Here is a 22,056-nt window from a genome sequence, read left to right on the forward strand (position 1 = left end):
GGAGCAGCAGAAAACAACCTTTCTCCCTCCTTTATATGACCTTATATTTCTCCTTGTTAAAATCTTGTTTGCTTTGGCCCAGTTGTCTAATCTGTTAAGGTCATTTTTAAGTGTGATCCTGTCCTTTGGGGTATTAGCCACCCCTCCCAATTTGGTGTCATCTGCAAACTTTCCAACGCAAAACAGGGCCCTTACTAGGCGAGCCGTGCTAGAATTTGGGGAGGGAAGGACCGTAGCTTAGCGGTAGAGCACCTGCTTTGCAGGCAGAAGGTCTCAGCCTCGATTCTTGGCTTCTCGAGGTAGGAACAGCCTTTCAGAGGTGCTGCTAGCCAATGTAGATGCTGCTGTACTAGATGGTCCAAAGAGCTGGCTCATGATTGAAGGAGCTGGGTAGGTTTAGCCTGGAGAAGAGACCAGGGATTGAGCATGGGACCTTCTGCATGAAAAACAGATGCTCTAGCACTGAGCTATGAGGGAAGGCTGATTTTAGGCTGGTGAGAACTTTGTGTCTCCTACAGTTTCAAGAGGTTCTCTCCCCCTCCCCTTTAGGGTTTGTTCTGTCCTTTCTTCAATAGGAAGGGGACGTGAGTGAGGGGGAAAGCAAGGATGGAATTGTCACAAAGGCAAGGAACCAGAGCAGCGTCGGAAGGGGTGGAGGACCACGGTTCATGCAGAGAGAAGTGATTCTGGGTCTCCCTCCCTCCCTCCCTCTCGCCTCCCCCTTCAGCTATAGCTGGTGCGTGAGCGCCGCCTAGTGGTGGGAAGGTTGAATACAAACAAGCTGAGTGTAAAATCGAAAGCTGACATTTATATATTAAAGATATCTGATGGGACGCGTGTGGCGCTGTGGGTTAAACCACAGAGCCCAGGGCTTGCTGATCAGAAGGTCGGTGGTTCGAATCCCCACGACAGGGTGAACTCCCATTGTTCGGTCCCTGCTCCTGCCAACCTAGCAGTTCGAAAGCACGTCAAAGTGCAAGTAGATAAATAGGTACCGCTCCGGCAGGAAGGTAAACGGTGTTTCCGTGCGCTGCTCTGGTTCGCCAGAAACGGCTTAGTCATGCTGGCCACATGACCCGGAAGCTGTACGCAGGCTCCCTCGGCCAGTGAAGCGAGATGAGCGCCGCAACCCCAGCGTCGTCCGCGACTGGACCTAACGGTCAGGGGTCCCTTTACCTTTACCTTTATAACTGATGGGACCACTTCAGACAGCTTTTTTAGTCATTAATGAGAATTTGTGTTCATGGTGGTTATCAGGGAAGGTTACACACAAACCCACTTTCAACGTTGCAAATGTTTCGGGGAAGATACTTTGCTTTGTTTCCCATCACAGTGCATGTTGTATAACTTGCACCTGAAATCCTTTTTCTCCTCACCCCCCACTGATGTTCTGCAGCATTTTTTTGGGGGGGGGGTTCCTACTTTTGTTGTGCTCTAATGCAAGTGTCCCTCAAGATGGCATGAATGCAGTAACACTGGGGAAACACTGAAGAAAAATTAATAAAGTGGATTGGTATATGAATGGACCTACCACTAGTACACTGTAACGGCTAAATTAACATGTCGTAGGATAAATCTGCAAAAAGAAAGAAAAATGGCATTGGGGCTGGGAGTCTTCTTTTGTGCACGGGGCTGCTCATCTGCTCATTCTCAATGGCTTCACTGGTGCAGGCCCCAGAGGCACCACCAGAAAAATGAAGGGGACAGGAAGTAATCTGCAGGGCCTGTGATCTGTCTTTCTTTAGAAGTTGGGGTACAAACATCTGGATGGGGCCAATGGAGCAAGTTTGCAGATGGCACCAAATTGGGTGGGGTGGCTAATACCCCAGGGGACAGGATCACACTTCAAAATTATTGCAGAATTATTAAAACAGCAGAGAGCATTATTGGCTGCTCACTCTCCACCTTAGAACAAATCTATACCACCAGGTGCCATAGAAAAGCACTAGACATCTCAAGAGATCCAATGCACCCTGGTCACCATTTGTTTCAGCTCCTGCCATCGGGATGGAGATATAGAACAATGCAGGCAAGAACGAGCCATCTCAGGAACAGTTTCTTCTCTAGAGCGATTTTGGCCTTAAATGGAAAGTCTGGACTTTGAAGTCATCTTATTTTACTTGTTATTTTGTATTATATTTACTGTTTTTAATTAGGTTTTGTAATTTTGGATTATGCGGAATGCTTTATCTGAGTGGATGTTGCAACCGAGTAATTTTGTTGCTCCCACAAGGGGACAATGACAATAAAGATATCTTATCTTAAAATGACCTTAACAGATTAGACAACTGGGCCAAAGCAAACGATGAATTTTAACAAGGAGAAATGTAAAGTACTACACTTGGGCAAAAAAATAAATAAAAAATGAAAGGCACAAATACAGGATGGGTGACACCTGGCTTGAGAGCAGTACATGTGAAAAGGATCTAGGAGTCTTGGTAGACCACAAACTTGACATGAGTCAACAGTGTGATGCAGCAGCTAAAAAAGCCAATGCAATTCTGGGCTGCATCAATAGGAGTATAGCATCTAGATCAAGGGAAGTAATACCGGTAGTACCACTGTATTCTGCTCTGGTCAGACCTCACCTGGAGTACTGTGTCCAGTTCTGGGCACCACAGTTCAAGAAGGATACTGACAAGCTGGAACGTGTCCAGAGGAGGGCAACCAAAATAGTCAAAGGCCTGGAAACTATGCCTTATGAGGAACGGCTTAGGGAGCTGGGTATGTTTAGCCTGGAGAAGAGAAGGTTAAGGAGTGATATGATAGCCATGTTCAAATATATAAAAGGATGTCATATAGAGGAGGGAGAAAGGTTGTTTTCTGCTGCTCCAGAGAAGCGGACACAGAGCAATGGATTCAAACTACAAGAAAGAAGATTCCACCTAAACATTAGGAAGAACTCCCTGACAGTAAGAGCTGTTTGGCAGTGGAATTTGCTACCAAGGAGTGTGGTGGAGTCTCCTTCTTTGGAGGTCTTTAAGCAGAGGCTTGACAGCCATATGTCAAGAATGCTTTGATGGTGTTTCCTGCTCGGCAGGGGGTTGGACTGGATGGCTCTTGTGGTCTCTTCCAACTCTATGATTCTATGATTCAATAAACGGAAATAAGAAGAGCATCTTCTGGATCAGGGCAATGGCCCATCTAGTCCAGCATCCTCTTCTCACAGTGGCTGACTAAATGCCTGTGGGATGTGGTGGCACTGTGGTCTAAACTACCAAGCCTCTTGGACTTGCCGATCAGAAGGTCAGTGGTTCTAATCCCTCCGACGGAGTGAGCTCCCGTTGCTCTGTCCCAGCTCCTGCCAACCTAGCAGTTCAAAAGCCCGCCACTGCAAGTAGGGAAGGTTAAACAGCGTTTCTGTGCACTCTGGTTTTCGTCACGGTGTCCCGTTGCACCAGAAGCGGTTTAGTCATGCTGGCCACATGACCCGGAAAGCTGTCTGTGGACAAACGCCAGTTCCTTCGGCCTGAAAGCTAGATGAGTGCCACAACCCCATAATCACCTTTGACTGGACCTAACAGTCCAGGGGTCCTTTTTTCCTGCAGGCACCAGCACTTTTCTCTCCCTGAAGTTTCCAACAATGATATTCCAAAGCATTGTTGTCTCCATTGTTGTCACCATGGCTAGCAGCCTTTGGTAGCCCTGTCTTCCTCCATGAATTTGTCTCCTCCTCTTTTAAAGCTATCCAAATTGGTAGCCGTCCCTGCCTCCAGTGGGAGGGAGTTCCACAGTTTAATGATGCGCTGAGTGAAGGAGGTCTTTCCTATATCTGTTTCGAATCTTCCAATGCTCAAAGAGGATGTGAAGCCGGGTCAATGAGGCAGAATACAGCCATCGTGGCGAGGAGCCACTGAGCCGTCTCCTCCTTGAAGTTGTCCAATCCTCTTTTAAAGGTAAAGGGACCCCTGACCATTAAGTCCAGTCGTGTCCGACTCTGGGGTTGTGGTGCTCATCTTGCTTTACTGGCCGAGGGAGCTGGTGTACAGCTTCCGGGTCATGTGGCCAGCATGATTAAACTGCTTCTGGAGAACCAGAGCAGCACATGGAAACGCTGTTTACCTTCCCGCAGGAGTGATACCTATTTATCTACTTGCATTTTGACGTGCTTTCGAACTGCTAGGTGGGCAGGAGCAGGGACCGAGCAATGGGAGCTCACCCTGTCGTGGGGATTCGAACCGCCGACCTTCCGATCGGCAAACCCTAGGCTCTGTGGTTTAGACCACAGTGCCACCCGCGTCCCAATCCTCTTTTAGATCCATCTAAATTGGCAGTCACCTCTGGCTCCCGGGTAGGGAGAAGTGTCGTTGGCCAATTGGAGTTGCCATTCCACAACATATGGATAGCCACAGGTCCCTCACTCCTGGCGTAGTACATCACCCCAAAGCACTGTTTCAGGATGTCTTGCAACATTGCAGGGATGCTCAGAGCTAGTGGTGGCTACTAGTCACGAAGGCTGTGCTCATCTGGTGGTAGTAATGATTCTGAACACCAGTTGCTGGAAACCACAGGAGGGGAGAGTTGCTCTTGTGCTCAAATCCTGCCTGTGGGTTTCCCCGCCTGGCTGGCCACTGTGAGAACAGGATGCTGGACTAGATGGGCCACTGGCCTGATCTAGCAACCTCTTATGTTCTTAACTCACCTTGCTTTGAGATCCCATCCCTCAAAGCATCCGATTCCTGAAGCCGCCCTTTAGTTGTATTCTTCTGTCTGCTGGGCAGGGCATGGGCCAATGCCTGTCACCTCCTTTCCATAAGCTATAATCTGACCTCCCAGCATTTGACACCACATGTCCCTCTCCTTCATTTTAAAAGAAGCCAACTCTCAAGTTTTCCTTCAGGTGGGCATGCTTAAAACCTAGATCTAGCTCAGGTGTGCACCTCTAACACCTAGGCTGCCTCACCAAAGTTCGCAAAGTGTTTGTATGTCGATGGACGGCTTGGGGAGTTGCATTTTTGTGGTGCAATTTCATGGATCAAGGTGGTGTTTTTTATAACCAGCATCCTAACCTCCATGCTTGGAGAGACGAAAGGAAGAAGGCTAATCCAGGAGCAGATCCAAAGCATTTAAGACACACTGCAATTGAATTAGTCAATGTGTGGATAAAGAGATCGTGTTGACTCAAGACTAGACAAAGGAATCCTTTGTGCCAGTTCTACCCAACACGGGAGCCGTCAAAGTTAACGGAATCCAAGGTGTTAAGAAATTTGTGTGCAAAATACCAGAAATGATTTCAGAAAGCCTCGTTGGCACCACTCTCGCTCTTCTCCTTTGTTCACAGTCCGACAGAAGCAGAATGCAAGCGTTTCAGAGGTTACAAGCCTTTTATTACAACCATGGCCTTTCCGAAGTCCTTTCAGTTCCTCAAACCCTTGATCAGGTTCCCACAGGCTTGTGACATGTGACAGCCTTTGGGGAGATGGGTTAAGGAAGCACGTTATTTCCTTTTCAAGCCCAACACGTGCGAATCTGGAAGTTGGGTTGAAATGGCAGCTCTCTGGGACCAGCTTAGAGCTCACCTCCTAGTTTGCTTGGAACAGCAAGCAACTCGCTGGGGAGCTTTTATAGGAAGCCAGGGGATACCACCTGACCTGTCCAGCCTATTAGGATCAGGTTTCCTTGGTGGATGTGGCTGATCTCCTTGCAATACTCTTCTTTGACCAGAGGTGGGGGTGTGCTACAAGATGGAGCCAGTAGTGGTTGGACCAGGGTTCAAATTGGTGCACTTACACTCAGCCTGACCTACCTCACAGGGGCGGTTGTGGTTGCAAGGATAAGAGGGGGTGCTTGAGTACGTATGCCACCTTGAGCTCCTTGGAGGAGAGGTGGAATATAAATGTAATCAACAAATAAACCAAATCCCCTGTGGTCATCAATTCAAGAATGGCCACAATTGAGTCAACACAAGATCTGGCCGAAGGGATTCCATTGTCCTAGCTGTTACCCCATGCCTCCTTGCTTTCTCTTATTCCTGGAAGTCCCATCCAGAACATCTTCACAGTGAACACTTTCCCCATGATTCACCTCGTCTCCTGGCAGAGCAAGGCCCAGACGGCATCTATGTACGCGTTCAACTCTCGTTAGTCTTTCTTGCCACCTCCCACTCCCAGTCTCTGCCTTCTGATGAGTTGTCTTTGCCCACTGTCAAAAATTAGACCCTTAAGCTCCAAGGGGCAGGGACCTGCCTTCACATCGCTAATTACTGAAAGTTGGAAAAGTTGCGTCAGATCGGCTGGCGCCATATGCATAACAAAATATGAAAATAACCTGCAATGCAAAAATCTATCAGTTCATAAGCCAGTAATTATGCAAACAGATGCAATCTACAATTATGTCAAGCTTTTGTATAAGCGCTTTTCAAAAAGACTCAAATCAAAATTGCATATTTTTTGGGGGGTGGTTGGGTAACCAAGGCACAGCTCCAACTCAAACCACTGTGCATTCCATGACAGCAATGGCTGGTAGTCAAATGATTACGCCGCGCTCTAACACAGCTGTCGCCAAAGTCCATACAATAATAATTAGAATTATTGTTCTTCTCCAGCATGAAGAACAATCTGGGAATTGGACTTTCCATTCCTAATAACAGTCCTGTGTGATTGTAGATTACCTCTTTTGATAATTATTGCTTCATGCTTGGACAGATTTTTTTTTTTTTGCAACACCAGCTATTTTCATATTTAATTGCTGCCTTCAAGTATTTGGGTGGGCCACCAATACTGGACTTTCCTCAAGTGCTAGCTTTCTGTTTTCCCAACAAGAGAGCCGGAGACATCTGATATTTTGCCCAAAAGACCAACCCGCCCGAAGCCAGTTCTATTATCACCACTGACACAGACGCGTGGCTGGTGCAGAACTTTGAATGCTTTTATTACAAAAATATCTTGCAAGCGAAAAACAAAAACAAACAACAAAAAAACCAAACGAACTTAAGGTGCAATTCATACAAACAGTCACCTATAAATTTTTTTTAAACCCACAACAAATATATTCCAATACGGCTTCATTTTTCTTCTTTCTTTCTTTTCCTGGTCCCATTTTCCTCCCTGCAAAACCAGGGCCAAGAGACTAGGCTCAATAGCGTGGTTTCCAGCTTCCCACTATGGGCTAAAGCTCTTGGCATTCCATCTTCCAAGCTATGGTACCACTGAACTTCCACACTTTCCCATCCAACACCGCTGAGGAGGGTGGTGGCAGTGGAGTGTTTGGAAACAGAGGAACCGAGAAGCTGGTATGACATTTCTGCCTTGACTAAGGGCCAAAGTAAATGTCAAGAGAAGCTGTGGAAGCCAAATATGGCAGCCAGAGGTCTTCCTTCCTCCCCATCTTACGAACATCCTGGTGTCATGGCAACCTGCATTTTCCAGCAGCCAATGATGTGAGGAACCACAGACCATCGTGATGTCAGGACAGGTCTTAAGTTGGAGGGGAAGTTATCGAGGGAGAGGAGAGCTATGAACGTGCGGCCGCCATTTTGGACAGCGGCTGTTTGCCTCCCGAACCATTGGCCTCGATGACTGTCTCAACAGCAGACGTCCTTATGCATGTTTTTAAAGCATGGTGTAAGGAAGGAGCCAGGAGAATGTGGCTGAAAGGACTTGTCTTCTTTGTGACCTCAGAAGGGTGAGATGCCACCATGGCTTGCTGTTCCCAGAACCGTATCTGCCCAAACCACACTCATATCTCCCCTTTCTCATATTAGCAACACAAGTGGTCTTCCCTACTGGCATTTTTTTAAAAAAATTAAGCGCAATGTCATTAGTGTCCCAAAACTCTTCCCATCGCACATTTATTTTGAGCAAGGGTGAAGGAAACTGTGGACCTTCCGTTGCTGCTGGGCTGCAACTCCCACCAGCCCACTGGCTATATTGGATGGGGCTGATGGGAGATTTGAGTCCAAGTGCATCAGGAGGGTCACAATGATCCCCCATCCCTGCTTTACTGGCCCAAGGAGGAGTTGCTCCCATGTCCCGAAGCGTCATTGTGAACAGGCACCTTTTGGAAAAAGGAGAAGGTGCTCCACTTTGTGTCTCCGCCAGAAGACGCTGGCACATTTTTGAGACATGGGAACTGATAAGAGAGGCCTGCCCTGTGTCTTTTCAATGTGAAACCCATTGGGATTTGCTCATCTTGCTGAAGAATTAGCAAATCGGGCTAAACTCTTCCGAGTTTCAATTGCCTTCATCCTGGATCTCGCAATCCGCTTGGGTCAAACTTAAGGTGTAGGTGGAAGATCTGCAGTGGAGAATTTGAAAGAAGTCACTTCTCCGCAACCCTCGCCTCCTGTTCTTGTCCCCCCCCCACTTCCTTCTATTTTCGCAGAGTGCCAGTTAGTTCCTAAATTGCCTTAGTTTTGTTTTGTTTTGAAAGGAACACAGAGCCACAAATAAAAGAAAATAAAAACAAGAAGAGGAATTTTGGTTACTGGCAGCAGGAGTCACACAGGGTAGGTTATGGTGGGTCAAGTCACCATGGGGGAGAGAGGACAAGTTTTAAGAGACCCCCCCTCTCTTCCCCAACACTTTATCCCTTTTTAAACTTTGCTTTTGTGCTTTTCACACTAGTGCTAAGTACACAGTACTACACCCACTTACAAAGAACACACACAAATACTGGTATTTTTTCCTCTTTTTTCTTTAGTTCTAAAAGGAGTAAACAGTTATAATGCTGAACAGTCAACACAGGTGGTACGACGGTGTTTCAGGCAGGGTGGGGTGGGGGCAGCCCTACTTCCCATGGGGGGGCAGAGAGGTGCTATTCCTTGTCCCAAGTGCTCTCCCAACACTGCCCCAAAGGCTCTTTCGGAGAGAACAGTGAGCAAGACCACCAGAGGAAGGGAGGACAACGGCAAGGAGTCGGCCAAGAAGGAAATACCGAAAGGCAAGAAGAGATTCTCTTGGTATGGCGGGTGGTGAGATCATGTGGAGAGGGGAGCAATCTAGGCTTCCAAAAGGTATAAACTCTGAACTTGCAATGAGCTGCCTGTTCTAGTGCCTGGTGAGAAGTTTAGCCCCACCCGCTCCCAGTAAGGTGCCCCACAGGGACAAGGACAACCTTGCCCAGCTAAGCCACTCTACCAGCACCCACCCCAAACCACCTCTCCTCTCCTCTGTCAACGGTCATTGCCCCAGAATCACTCACTGCTGTTCCCCTGTGGTCCTGGGCTGGGGCCCCACAATGTTTTCTTGGACTACTGCACATTTGTGCACTGTGCAAAACAACAATTATAACGAAACCAAAATGGCCGCAAGAAAAACGAGCCACGGTGGAGCCCAAGCAAAGCAGCAACTTGGGCTTGTGAGTGTGTTTGTGTGAGTGTGTAGTATTAGAGAGTGGCTTTGCAGGAAAGATACGAGCGGATGGAGATCTTCTATGATGGAGAATGGCTGGCTTGGAAGATCTCTCTTCTCTGACCATGCAAGACATCCTACACCCCAAAAGTGGTGGCGGTGGCAAGAATCAGCTTTCAGAAGCACACACACAAGCACACTCGCACACCTCTTGCAGGCCTTAGTTGTGTTGTGAAGGTTACTGCCCCTACTTAGCCAAATCTGGGAGAGGTCAGCCAAGGAACCAAGCAGAAAATGGCAGAGACGGGAGCTGACAAGATTCTTCAATGCGGCTCCGTATTTCCTAAGGCCTATCACAGGGGCTGCAAGACACATCCCAGGCCACCCCTCCCCAATTCTAGACACACGTAGGGATGAAATAAAAAAAGGCGGATTAAAATAAAAATAAAAATGAGGAGCAGATTGACACACCTAAAATGCATTCTACAGATTTGGCTTTGCCAGAGATCGGCCCCTGGGGTTAGGCGAGATGGATAGGTTGGCCTGGAAGAAGCCTTCACCAGCCTGGTGCCACCAGATGTGTTTGGACGGCAACCTCCACCAAGCTCAACAGGTGATGGGAGTCATAGTCCGAAACATCATGCGGACACCAGGTTGGCAAATGCTAGCCCAGAACAAGCTGCTGTATCTCCAAGAGGCACTGTCCCAAGACGTACTGTCAGGGGGAGAGGGAGGAAAATACATCTGTGGACTAGAGAGATACAAAGTGAATCAGATGCCATCATGAGCAAAAAAGCAGGCTTCCTCCTCCTCTTCCTCTTCCCAGGGGGACCTGGGGAAGTGGGTGTTTCCTTCTCCTAAGGACCACCAAGTCTTGATGTGGGTAGTGTCCACTTGCTTAATCCCACCCCACAGAGCTAGCTGGGGCTGCCAACTTGGTTTTGTCCAGCCCCCGTGGGGGAAAGAAAAGCTTCTCAAGGTGGCATCTGGGAGGATTTGGTTGTCCTAGAAGGAAGTGGAGAGAAGGCCCTCAGCTGGCCAAAGCTGAAGAGAGAGGCCCGCCTGCCTCAAAGGGTGACAACTCTCCACTTGCTCCGTGTGACGTGTTTGGATGAATCGAAAGAAGAGAGTTATGGTCCCCGTGATAAAAGCTGTGTTAGATCCTTAGTTGGTCTAGGCACCTCCCGTCCATCTGAGAACCAGGAGATGAAGAGGCGCCATGAACTAGCCCAAGTACCAGGATGCAATTGTGTGTGTAGCACCGATTAGTTTCCTCCTCAACCTTGGCTACGTACATTGAGTTCCACTCAAAGAAACTGCAGGAACTGCTCCTTGGCAGGCAGATCCCACTGCTCTTCAGTTGAGACCCAGTCTGGAGACAAGGCCAAGGATCCAATCCCAGCAAGATGGGTCTCCGACAACCCCGAAAGAGGGCCGGCAAGCAGAGAGCCGACGGCGGCAGCCAGGGATCACTTTCCCCGCACCTGTACGCTGGCATATTCTGAGCTGGCTTCCTCTGGCTGCGGGGCGGGTCTCTTGGGGGCTTTGCTTAGGTGGACCATGTCCAAATCTGCATAGGTAACGTTCTCGTCGTTGGGCGCTGGCGGGACGGTCTGGATGCTGGCGTATTCAGACTGCTGGCTGATCTCGACCGCCTGCTGCGGGCTTTTCTTGGGCGCCTTTTCGAAGTTCAAGTCTGCATAGGTGACATTGTTGGTATCAGGCTCCTGAGGAGGCAGGAAAGAGAGGGAGAAGTCAGTAAGGAAGCACGAGAGAAGGCCTGCGGGTTCATGGGAACCTGCCGCAGCGTCGTTGCAGAGCACCTTGCTTTGCAGGCAGAAAACCTCAGGTCCAAAGACAGAAGCACAGTTTTGGATGATACTCAGCTCTACCTCTCCTTTAAAAAGGAACCAGTGGAGGCGGTGATTGTCCTGTGTGAGTGTCTAGAGGCAGTTGGAGGACGGATGGCGGCTCACAGATTGAGGTTGGATCCCAACAAGACAGGGGACAGGCAGGTGTGCAGGACTCCCTGGCCCTGAATGGGGTAACTGTGCCCCTGAAGGACCAGATGTGCAGCCTGGGAGTCATTTTGGACTCACAGCTGTCCATGGAGACGCAGGTCAATTCTGTGACCAGGGCAGCTGTCTATCAGCTCCATCTGGTACGCAGGCTGAGACCCTACCTGCCCGCGGACTGTCTCGCCAGAGTGGTGCATGCTCTAGTTATCTCCCGCTTGGACTACTGCAATGTGCTCTACGCGGCGCTACCTTTGAAGATGACCCGGAAACTACAACTAATCCAGAATGTGGCAGCTAGACTGGTGAGTGGGAGTGGCCTCCCAGACTATATAACGTCAGTCCTGAATGACCTACATTGGCTCCCAGTACGTTTCCGAACACAATTCAAAATGTTGGTGCTGACCTTTAGAGCCCTAAATGGCCTCGGCCCAGTATACCTGAAGGAGCGTCTCCACCCCCATTGCTCAGCCCAGACACACAAATCCACCACCTTTGCAAGTTCCCTCATTGGAAGAATCGAAGTTACAGGTAACCAGGCAGAGGGCCTTCTCGGCAGTGGCGCCCTCCCTGTGGAACGCCCTCCCACCAGATGTCAAGGAGATAAGTAACTATACCGTACAACCTTTAGAAGACACCCATAGTCAGTCCTCTGTTGGGAGGTTTTTAATGTTTTATGATGTTTTTATATGTCTTGGAGGCCGCCCAGAGTGGCTGGGGCAACCCAGTCAGATGGGGAGGGTGCAAGTAATAAAATTATAAATTATGATAATTGTTGTTGTTAAATCCCTGGCGTCTCCAAGAAGTGCTGGGAAAGATCCCCTTCCTCAAACAGCTGGAGAGCTGCTGCCAATCAGGGAAGGCAATACCAACCTAGATGGACCAAAGGTCTGATTCACAATGCAGCTACTTCCTATCAGGTCAACAAGTCCTTCTAGCCTGGCATCCTATTTCTGGCAGTGACCAACCCCAGGAGGAGCGGCTGGCGAGCAGGGTAGACTCTGAAGACCCGTCTTCCTGACAGCCTAGTTTCTACCATCTACTTGGACGGTGAGACCGGGGCTGGTCCAGGACGTTTTGCTGCTTCAGGCGAAACACAAGACGTTGTCTCCCGCCTTGTCCTCCTCTGCATCCAGCCCCCCTGCCACTGCAGCTGCCGCCTTCATGCCTGCCTGTCGCAGTGGCCAGGAGAAGGAAAGAAGGGGCAGGTCAGTGTGGTTCTAGTGCAGCCATGGGAGTGCCAGATGGTTTGTTTCTGAACCACCCTGTCCTTGCCCGCTCACCATAGCTGTCCGCTTTCGGATTTGAAAATAAGGGATCAGCAGCCTCACTTGTCCCTGCTGCCAGGCCAGGTTCATCTCTATCTGCCTGTGTCTTAATTCAATAGGTGTCAATAACTTTCAATTCAGCAGGTTTATTTGTTTTAATTGCTTAATTGTTTAAGAGTCCGCAAGCTTTAAAAACAACAACAACATTTAACAAACTAATTAATGGAATGGCAAAATTAGTTTCACATCGTCTGATTCAATTTAGACTTTGCAAGCCACAAAGGTCCGTATAGTTAAAGCTATGGTTTTCCCAGTAGTGATGTATGGAAGTGAGAGCTGGACCATAAAGAAAGCTGATCGCCGAAGAATTGATGCTTTTGAATTATGGTGCTGGGGGAGACTCTTGAGAGTCCCATGGACTGCAGGAAGATCAGACCTATCCATTCTGAAGGAAATCAGCCCCGAGTGCTCACTGGAAGGACAGATCCTGAAGCTGAGGCTCCAATACTTTGGCCACCTCATGAGAAGAGAAGAATCCTTGGAAAAGACCTTGATGTTGGGAAAGATGGAGGGCACTAGGAGAAGGGGACGACAGAGGACGAGATGGTTGGACAGTGTTCTTGAAGCTACGAACATGAGTTTGACCAAACTGCGGGAGGCAGTGGAAGACAGGAGTGCCTGGCGTGCTATTGTCCATGGGGTCACGAAGAGTCGGACACGACTAAACGACTAAACAACAACAACAACAACAAGCCACTTTTTAAATATTTAACAAAGCAATTTGCAGAGTGGTGGAATGTGCTTTTCCTTAATCAGAGATGTAGGGGACGGCCTCCCGGTTTAGCCTCCTCCTCCCCTCACAAGCTAGATATCTATGTGCAGGGATTTCTTCCCCTTTCTCCAAAGGGGCAGCACCACATGCCTGCCGCCCCCCCCCCCAACCTGTGGACTAAAAATGGTTCAGCTCGGGAACAATTTCACCTACGTGATCTGTTGTTTGTGCAAGACTGGCTCCAAAGGAAAAATAAATAAAAGGAAGCTTACTGGGGACGCTGGGAGATGCGAGAACAGCTGCTATGAATTCAGAATAATAATTAAACACACACACAGAGAGAGACAGAGCCGTGTGAGCATTAGACTAGGTTTGGGGTTTTTGGCAGCCTAGATGAAGCTATAGACATCACTTCTCCCATTGTCCCAAAGGAATGACATCTTCCCGATGCAAAGACAGCTGCGTACGTACGTGAGCAGCTATGAGGTTGGAAGAAAAACAGCCACGCGCAGGGCGGAGGGGGCCTGGTTTGCTCAGCGAAATCGCACAATCGCGCCACACAAAAGGGGGCCTCTAAAAATAAGCCCTCACTCGGCTGCTGTGCAGCTGGGCCTTTTCAGAAGGGAGCGACACTTTGTGATTATTTTGTGAAGGAAACAAACAAGAACGTCAACAACAAAAAAGGGTGGCCGTCAGCAAGTCTTCAAGGGCGGTTGTTACAATCCCTGTTGTAAGGCGGCGGGAGGGAGACTCTGGAGCAAACAAAGCAGGATTCTAGTCCTTATTGTCTAGGGGGTGGGAGCGCAAATGTTGTCGTGGAAGTCCGGGATACAGATGTGGGGACACTGAAGCACAGTTTTCCAGAAAAGAATGACGCAGGGACAAATTCCTGCAAACAAGCCAACGGAGGGATGAAGCTGCCAGAGTCAGAGAAATAATCCACTGAGCCCAATAAAGGTTGTTTCGAGTGGCACCGGGTTCCGGAAGGGGGTTTTACCTGAAATTCTTTAACTGGAAAAGCCACGGATTGAGCTGGGGGCTTTCTGCAAATAAAAACAGGGGCTCTGCCATGGAATGGCAGGCAGGACCTCCTCTCAAACCCTGCTGTTTTGGAAAACCCTTTCCTGATTGTGCTATGGGTTGTTATTGTCGGGATTTTTTTTGGGGGGGGTGCTATGCTAGTCTGGATGATGCCCTGAGTACCTTCTTTGTCGTGGGGGGTCCTGTACCCAGTGAGGTTAGAATCTGACAAGTGGAGTTTGCTGACCTAGTAAGAGAGGTTTCTTCGTAAGAAAATGACCTTTGCTGGCCACTTATGTGTCGTCATCAGCATCCCAAAAGAATGAGCTGGGTTTCAAGAGTGACAACTGAGTGATGGACAAAGAGGTGTCTTCACCTCACTTAGCTGCCAGGTGGAGACAATGGTGTGTGAACTACTAGGAACAGGCTGGAAGCTGGAGACACAGAGACCTGCTTGCTCTGTGCTGGATCCAAAGCCGTAAGAAACAGGATCTGTTGGGGTGTTAATGTTGCTGGCCCCTCCATCCCACGCTCTGGTTGTATATATGTGTAAATAAATAAATTATTTATACCCTGTCCATCTGGCTGGGTTTACCCAGCCACTCCGGGCGGCTTCCAACAAAATATTTAAATACAATAGTCCTTCAGATATTAAAAGCTTCCCTAAACAGGGCTGCCTTCAGATGTCTTCTAAAAGTCTGGTAGTTGTTTTTTCCTTTGACATCTAGTGGGGGTGGGACATTCCACAGGGTGGGCGGCACTACCGAGAAGGCCCTCTGCCTATTTCCTTGTAACTTTGTTTCTCATAGTGAGGGAATTGCCAGAAGGCGCTCAGCGCTGGACCTCAATGTCCGGGCAGAACGATGGAGGTGGAGACGCTCCTTCATGTATACTGGACCGAAGCCGTTTAGGGCTTTCAAGGTCAGCACCAACATTTTGAATTGTGCCCAGAAACGTACTGGGAGCCAATGTAGGTCTTTCAGGACCGGTGTTATGTAGTCTCGGTGGCCACTCCCAGTCACCAGTCTAGCTGCCGCATTATGGATTAGTTGTAGTTTCCAGGTCACCTTCAAAGGTAGCCCCACGTAGAGCGCATTGCAGTAGTCGAAGCGGGAGATAACTAGAACATGCAGCACTCTGGTGAGACAGTCTGCAGGCAGGTAGGGTCTCAGCCTGCGTACCAGATGGAGCTGATAGACAGCTGCCCTGGTCACAGAATTGACCTGCGTCTCCATGGACAGCTGTGAGTCCAAAATGAGTCCCAGGCTGCGCACCTGGTCCTTCAGGGGCACAGTTACCCTATTCAGGACCAGGGAGTCCTCCACACCTGCCCGCCTCGTGTCCCCCACAAACAGTACTTCTGTCTTGTCAGGATTCAATCTTAATCTGTTAGCCGCCATCCATCCTCCAACTGCCTCCAGACACTCATATGGTAAATAAAACCATATGTCCCAATGACAGTGCAGTCTCCTCCGACCTTCATTCCAAGGACACCAAACCTGGGCAAGCACCCGGAATCCCTGGGTTTCTCACCCCTCAGAGATTGTGTAACATTATTATTGTTTGTGCATCCTTCACCCTAAGGCCTCAGGGCGGGTTACAATCCCACTGCACAAGTAGAAGGCCAATAGAACTTCCTTTCCCTGGTGCGTCCGTCCCTTGCTCAAATCTGCTCTGGGAGGTTGGAGGAACCGTTCCCCAGGGGCAGATTTTTTGGGGGGAGGGAGCAGGGGTGGAGGAGGAGAGGAAGCGAAAACCATTCTGGTGGCACAATGACTTACCGTGTTTCCCACATTATAAGACACCGTCTTATGTTTATTTCACTCAAGAAAATAAGCCTATGGCTTATTTTCGGGGGGTGTCTTTTTTATTGTTACTATAAGTACGGTACCTCCTTACTGGGTCCTGCTGGCTCAGGGCTCGGGACGCGCAGCAAGCCGCCTCCTGCTGCTGCCAGATCCCGGAGGCGGCCTACTGGGTCTGGTTGGCCTGCATGGCCTGAAGCTGAGCGGCGGCAGGAGGTCCGCGGGTCCTTCCCTGCCACCAGGGCGCCGGCGGAAGCGCTGCTGGTCCCTTCCGTGCCGCCGGAACGTCGTGGGCTGCATGGCCCGAAGCTGAGTGGCGGCGGGAGGTCCGCGGGTCCTTCCGCACCGCCGGGATGACGGATGGCAGTGGGAGCACTGCTGGCCCCTTCAGCCGGATGAAGGAAGCGGCCTGCCGGGTCGGTGCCCAGCAGCGCTGCGCGGAGCACCAGATCGAGTCAGTGCCCAGCAGCCCCGAGCTGGATTGAGGAGGCGGTGCTCCGTGCAGCGCTGCTGGGCGCTGACTCTGCAGGCCGCTTACTCGATCTGCTGCTCCGCGCGGCGCTGCTGGGCACCGACCCGGCAGGCCGCTTCCTTGATCCGGCGGAAGGGGCCAGCAGTGCTCTCGCCGCCCGTCACCCCGGTGGCGCGAAAGGACCTGCGGACCTCCCACCACTGCTCAGCTTTGGGCCATGCAGCCCACGACACTCCATCGGCACGGAAGGAGCCAGCAGCGCTCTCGCCGGCGTCCGGCGCCCCTGCGGCGCGGAAGGACCTGCGGGCCTCCCGCCGCCGCTCAGCTTTGGGCCATGCAGCCCACGACACTCCGTCGGCACGGAAGGAGCCAGCAGCGCTCTCGCCGGCGTCCGTCGCCCCTGCGGCGCGGAAGGACCTGCGGGCCTCCCGCCGCCGCTCAGCTTTGGGCCATGCAGCCCACGACACTCCGTCGGCGCAGAAGGAGCCAGCAGCGCTCTCGCCGGCGTCCGTCGCCCCGGCGGCGCGGAAGGACCCGCGGGCCTCCCGCCGCCGCTCAGCCTCAGGACATGGAAACTGGCAGGGATGGGGGATGGGGGAGCGCTTTCCCTCCTCCGCATCCCTCCGTGTAACTCTACCCTGCCAGGCGAGCGCTTGCGCTCTAAAGGAACGCAACAAGGTATGGCTTATTTTCAGGGGGTGTCTTAGATTTCACAACTGCTTAAAAATCCTGCCCTGGCTTACTTTATGACTACGTATTAAAAAGGGGGAAACACGGTAAATGGGTATAGGAATGGACTCCCTTCAAAGCTGGTGGACTCTCCTTCATTAGAGATTTTTAAACAGCATTCAGACATGGATTCTTCAGCTGAGATTTTTTGCATTGCAGGGAGTTGGACTAGACGAGTCCCTTTAAACCAGGCATCCCCAAACTTCAGCCCTCCAGATGTTTTAGACTACAATTCCTATCTTCCCTGACCACTGGTCCTGTTAGCTAGGGATCATGGGAGTTGTAGGCCAAAACATCTGGAGGGCCGCAGTTTGGGGGTGCCTGCTTTAAACTCTACCACTCTATGATTCTAACCCTATAAGCCCGTGATTGCTATAGCAAAAGGGTGATTGTTTTTGGTGAGCTTTTTGGAAAGTGGATTCAAAGTTTTTAAAAATATGAAACCTTCAGGGAATATTCTCATACCAGCTGGTTCAACATGGAACCCCTGTGCTTGGCAGAGAGTTCTGGCCTTAGTCTCTTGGAGAGTGGACTTCAGAACACACCTAGCACTCCTCCGAGGCTGCGGGAGAAGCAGAGGAATTCGGATTGGTTTACATGTCAATGTGAACCTCCCTAATCTTGCACTTCCTGAAACGGCAAGCACACCGAAAGGCGTCTACCCTGTGAAAGTCGCACTTCTCTCCAAATATTGCGATGCATTCCTCCAACAAAAAAAGCCTGCATAAAGATATTAGGGGGAAAGGGTGTATAAAAATGTCTATCACCAGTTAAGACTGCTTTGCAAAAGTGTGTATGCCAGCAAATTGCCATGCAAAAACGGGCATATTAGGATACAGTGGATGTCATTATCATGCACTATATTATTATGTGCTCTCATATTAGGATAAAGTGCGAATTAGGATAGATTAGAATAAATGAGCACTAAAGAGTTGATGAATTTTAGTGAGGGATTCACTGATGAGGAAATGTGTTTTCCTACAGGCATCTGGTCGCCACTGATCCAGCAGATGCTCGCTCTTTCTTTCTTTCTTTCGTCTGTCTGTCTGTCTGTCTGCCTGTCTTTCGCTCTTAAACTGAATTTAGTACAGTGGTACCTCAGGTTAAGAACTTAATTCGTTTTGGAGGTCGTTCTTAACCTGAAACTGTTCTTAAGCTGAGAAGAAGAAAAAGAAGAAGAAGAAGAGGAGGAGGAGTTTGGATTTGATATCCCGCTTTATCACTACCCGAAGGAGTCTCAAAGCAGCTAACATTCTCCTTTCCCTTCCTCCCCCACAACAAACACTCTGTGAGGTAAGTGAGGCTGAGAGACTTCAGAGAAGTGTGACTAGCCCAAGGTCACCCAGCAGCTGCATGTGGAGGAGCGGAGACGCGAACCCGGTTCCCCAGATTTCGAGTCTACCGCTCTTAACCACTACACCACACTGGTACCACTTTAGCTAATGGGGCCTCCCGCTGCCGCCGCACCACCAGAGCACGATTTCTGTTCTCATCCTGAAGCAAAGTTCTTAACCTGAGGTACTATTTCTGGGTTAGTAGAGTCTGTAACCTGAAACGTCTGTAACCTGAAGCGTCTGTAACCCGAGGTACCACTGTATCAGAAAAGTTACAAAACTGAAATTGACAAATCTGTCCAAAGGGTGATCTAGACGATCAGTGGTCTGGAAACCAAGCCTTATGAGGAACGGTTAAGGGATGTTTAGCCTAGAAAAGAAGAGCCTGATAGCCACCGTTAAATATCTCAAGGGCTGTCACAGGGAACAGGGAGCAAGCTTGTTTTCTCCTGCTCTGGCCCCAAACCAATGGATTCAAGAAAGGAGATTAAACATCAGGAAGAACTTTCTGACAGTAAGAGCTGTTGGACTCTCCTTCAATGGAGCTTTTGAAGCAGAGGTTGGATAGTCACCTGTCCTGGATGCTTTAGTTGAGATTCCTGCATTGCAGGGGGCTGGACTAGATGACCGTTGAGGTCCTTTCCAATCCTACAGTTCTATGAATCTATAATTACCTGCCTTGTCTCTCTGCACCAAAGCTGCCATCTATGCATGTTCTCTAACCTGCTCATGTGCAATGGCTATCTCAAATGGACACGCCTCAGCTTCACTGCGGCTTCGGCTTTTAATCAGATGGAAGTTCATTGGACGGCAAGTGCACCAACCAGAGGCATTTCTCAAGAAACTATAATGGCTAATTTCATGTGTACTTGGCTTCAAACACCAGCAGTTCTAGCACCAGAGTGGGAGCAATAGCTGTGCCATCCTCAACCATTGCCTCCGCTCAACATCTGAAGAAATTTAGAGGAACCTACCTGATTTGCTCCCCCAGAAGCCTTCTCAGATTCATGCAGCCTAAAGAAAAATGGACAAAGAAAGTCAAACAAATCACCAGAGAGTAAAAGGCAAGCCTAACACAGTTGTTTCTTCAACAAAATAAAATAAATGGCGCCACTTCCTGCTTCTCGAGACCTCTACTGAGGCCTCTTGGGCTGAAAAATTCTCCTGCAATTTCCTTCCCAATGGGAATTCTTCCCCCACCTCTCAGTTTGCTCAACGGAGAAGAGGAACCTTGATGTGAGTTTGTAAAATAGCCAGAGGAAGGTTTTGCTAAATGGAGCTGGGAGACACAACCAGCTAGCCACCCAAATTCTAACTGTTGCACTAGTTTGTTAGTTTCCTGTTCAAAGCAGAAGCCCAGACTTACCTCACAGATGTGGGCTCTTTATCTAGAGAAAAGAAGAAGAAAAATCCCGCATAAGATGGAATATATATTTTTACCTGGGTTCCAAGCAATGCCTGTTCCACTATAGATGCAGACCCTGCCAAGTGTGTGTTTGTGTGTATGCGTGGGCTTCTCCCAATCATTTAACAACAGCGACAACAAAACAACCTCCCCCTGCCTGGGTTAAGACTCCCTGTTCTGCTGTGTCTCATAACTCAGAAGGTAATTTTGTGCTTTTTAAAACGCAGCTCTTCTCAATTTCGTAGCTCATGAGCTAGAGCAGATAACCGAGTTTGCCCCATTTTATATTTCGGCCTACCACGTCCCAGTTCTTACTTTGGACCTGGCTTTGTTGCTGCAGCTCTCAGACAAGGTGGGAGGGAACAACCAAGTCGATTCAGGAAGCTTGAAGTCTCTCCATGCTGGTTGTAGAGGTGGAAACCACTCTCTGAGCTCCACGACATAGTGATGGAGAGAGGAGGGAGGCTGAGGAGGTGGTCGGCTGGCTTGGACCACTACTTCTGGGGGTGTATGTGCAAATATTGCTGGTGCTTTAGAACCTATCTGCACTATTGGAGGATGTGATATTGGGTGTAACTCTTTCACACACTGTTTACTAAAATAAAATCTCTCCCACCTTCCACCATGCAAGGAATTATCGCCCAGCAGGAGAAAATAAGAGACAGGTACAAGTAGTGATACCTTTCCCTTGCTGAGAAGGGCTCAGAAGACCACCTGACGAAGCTGAGTGTTGGAAGATCCAGGAGAGATAAAATAATAATAATAATAATAATAATAATAATAATAATAATAATTTATTATTTATACCCCGCCCATCTGGCCAGGTTCCCCCAGCCACTCTGGGCGGCTTCCAACAAAACAGAAATTCTAAAATACAGAAATCCATCAAACATTAAAATACAGAAATCCATTAAACATTAAAAGCTTCCCTAAACAGGGCTGCCTTGAGATGCCTTCTAAAGGTCTGGTAATTGTTGTTCTCTTTGACCTCTAGTGGGAGGGCATTCCACAGGGTGGGTGCCACTACCGATGAGGCCCTCTGCCTGGTTCCCTGTAACTTGGCTTCTCGTAGTGAGGGAACCGCCAGAAGGCCCTCGGAGCTGGACCTCAGTGTCCGGGCAGAACGATGGAGGTGGAGACGCTCCTTCAGGTATACCGGACCGAGGCCGTTTAGGGCTTTAAAGGTCAACACCAACACATAAAAGGAGATGCTTCATCACATCAGCCCTTTGGCACTTAGTCAAGCTATGAAACTGAGTCTGCCAAGATGATGGCCACCATACTGGCTTTAAAAGAGGATTGTGCTAATTCATGGAGGGCAAGGCTATCAACTTTGCCCAGTATCACAGAGAGTATGACTCTGAAGACCACTTGGTGGGAATCACAGGTGGGGAGAGAACATCCTGCATGTGGGTCTAAGGCTGGCCCCTGTGAGAACCAGATGGTGGACTAGGTTGTCCTTTTGGCCGAACTAGCTGCCAGAACATAAGAATGGCCTGCTGGATCAGGCCAATGGCCCATCTAGTCCAAGATCCTGTTCTCACAGTGGGAAACCAGCAAGCAGGACCCGGGCACAAGAGCTCTCTCCCCTCCTGTGGTTTCTAGCAGCTGGCATTCAGAAGCACTGTTCCCTCCAAGTGTGGAGGCAGGGCAGAGCCATCCTGGCTCATAGCCCACAGCCCTCTTCTCTACAGCCCTCTCCTCTCCTCCTGACTATTCCTCTGCCCCAACAGCCCCCTAATATTCTCTGACCGTCAGTCCCTTTCAACCACCACCTTCCTCTGTACATCTGTATCAAACAAAGCCAGGTGACCATAACATGATCTTCAACAGATGCCAGGGTGCCAGTTAACCCAACCACGAGGCCGCCTGCTCCCTCACCTCCCACAGCATCAGGAAGAGCACCTTCACAAGTCTCTCCATCCTCTTTGCCACTAGTTAAATAC

At 49.5% G+C, this 22,056-nt stretch overlaps 1 protein-coding gene across 5 annotated transcripts in view; it reads right to left on the reverse strand.

Moving 5' to 3' along the window:
• Window positions 1-6,846: 6,846 nt before the first annotated feature.
• LOC118088930 (tyrosine-protein phosphatase non-receptor type substrate 1) overlaps window positions 6,847-22,056 on the reverse strand; it is a 271,710-nt gene continuing 256,500 nt past the window's right edge. For all 5 annotated transcript variants that reach the window (XM_088674779.1, XM_060277363.2, XM_060277364.2 and 2 more), the window contains exons 7-9: window positions 20,072-20,093; window positions 19,680-19,719; window positions 6,847-11,017 (exon numbers count right to left, since the gene is read on the reverse strand). In XM_088674779.1, coding sequence (XP_088530905.1) covers window positions 10,760-11,017; window positions 19,680-19,719; window positions 20,072-20,093 — 320 coding nt within the window. In that variant the 3' untranslated portion in view covers window positions 6,847-10,759. The remainder of the gene's footprint in view (window positions 11,018-19,679; window positions 19,720-20,071; window positions 20,094-22,056) is intronic.

Source organism: Zootoca vivipara, chromosome 7 (assembly GCF_965207765.1).
Source record: "Zootoca vivipara chromosome 7, rZooViv2.hap1.1, whole genome shotgun sequence".
NCBI lineage: Eukaryota > Metazoa > Chordata > Lepidosauria > Squamata > Lacertidae > Zootoca > Zootoca vivipara.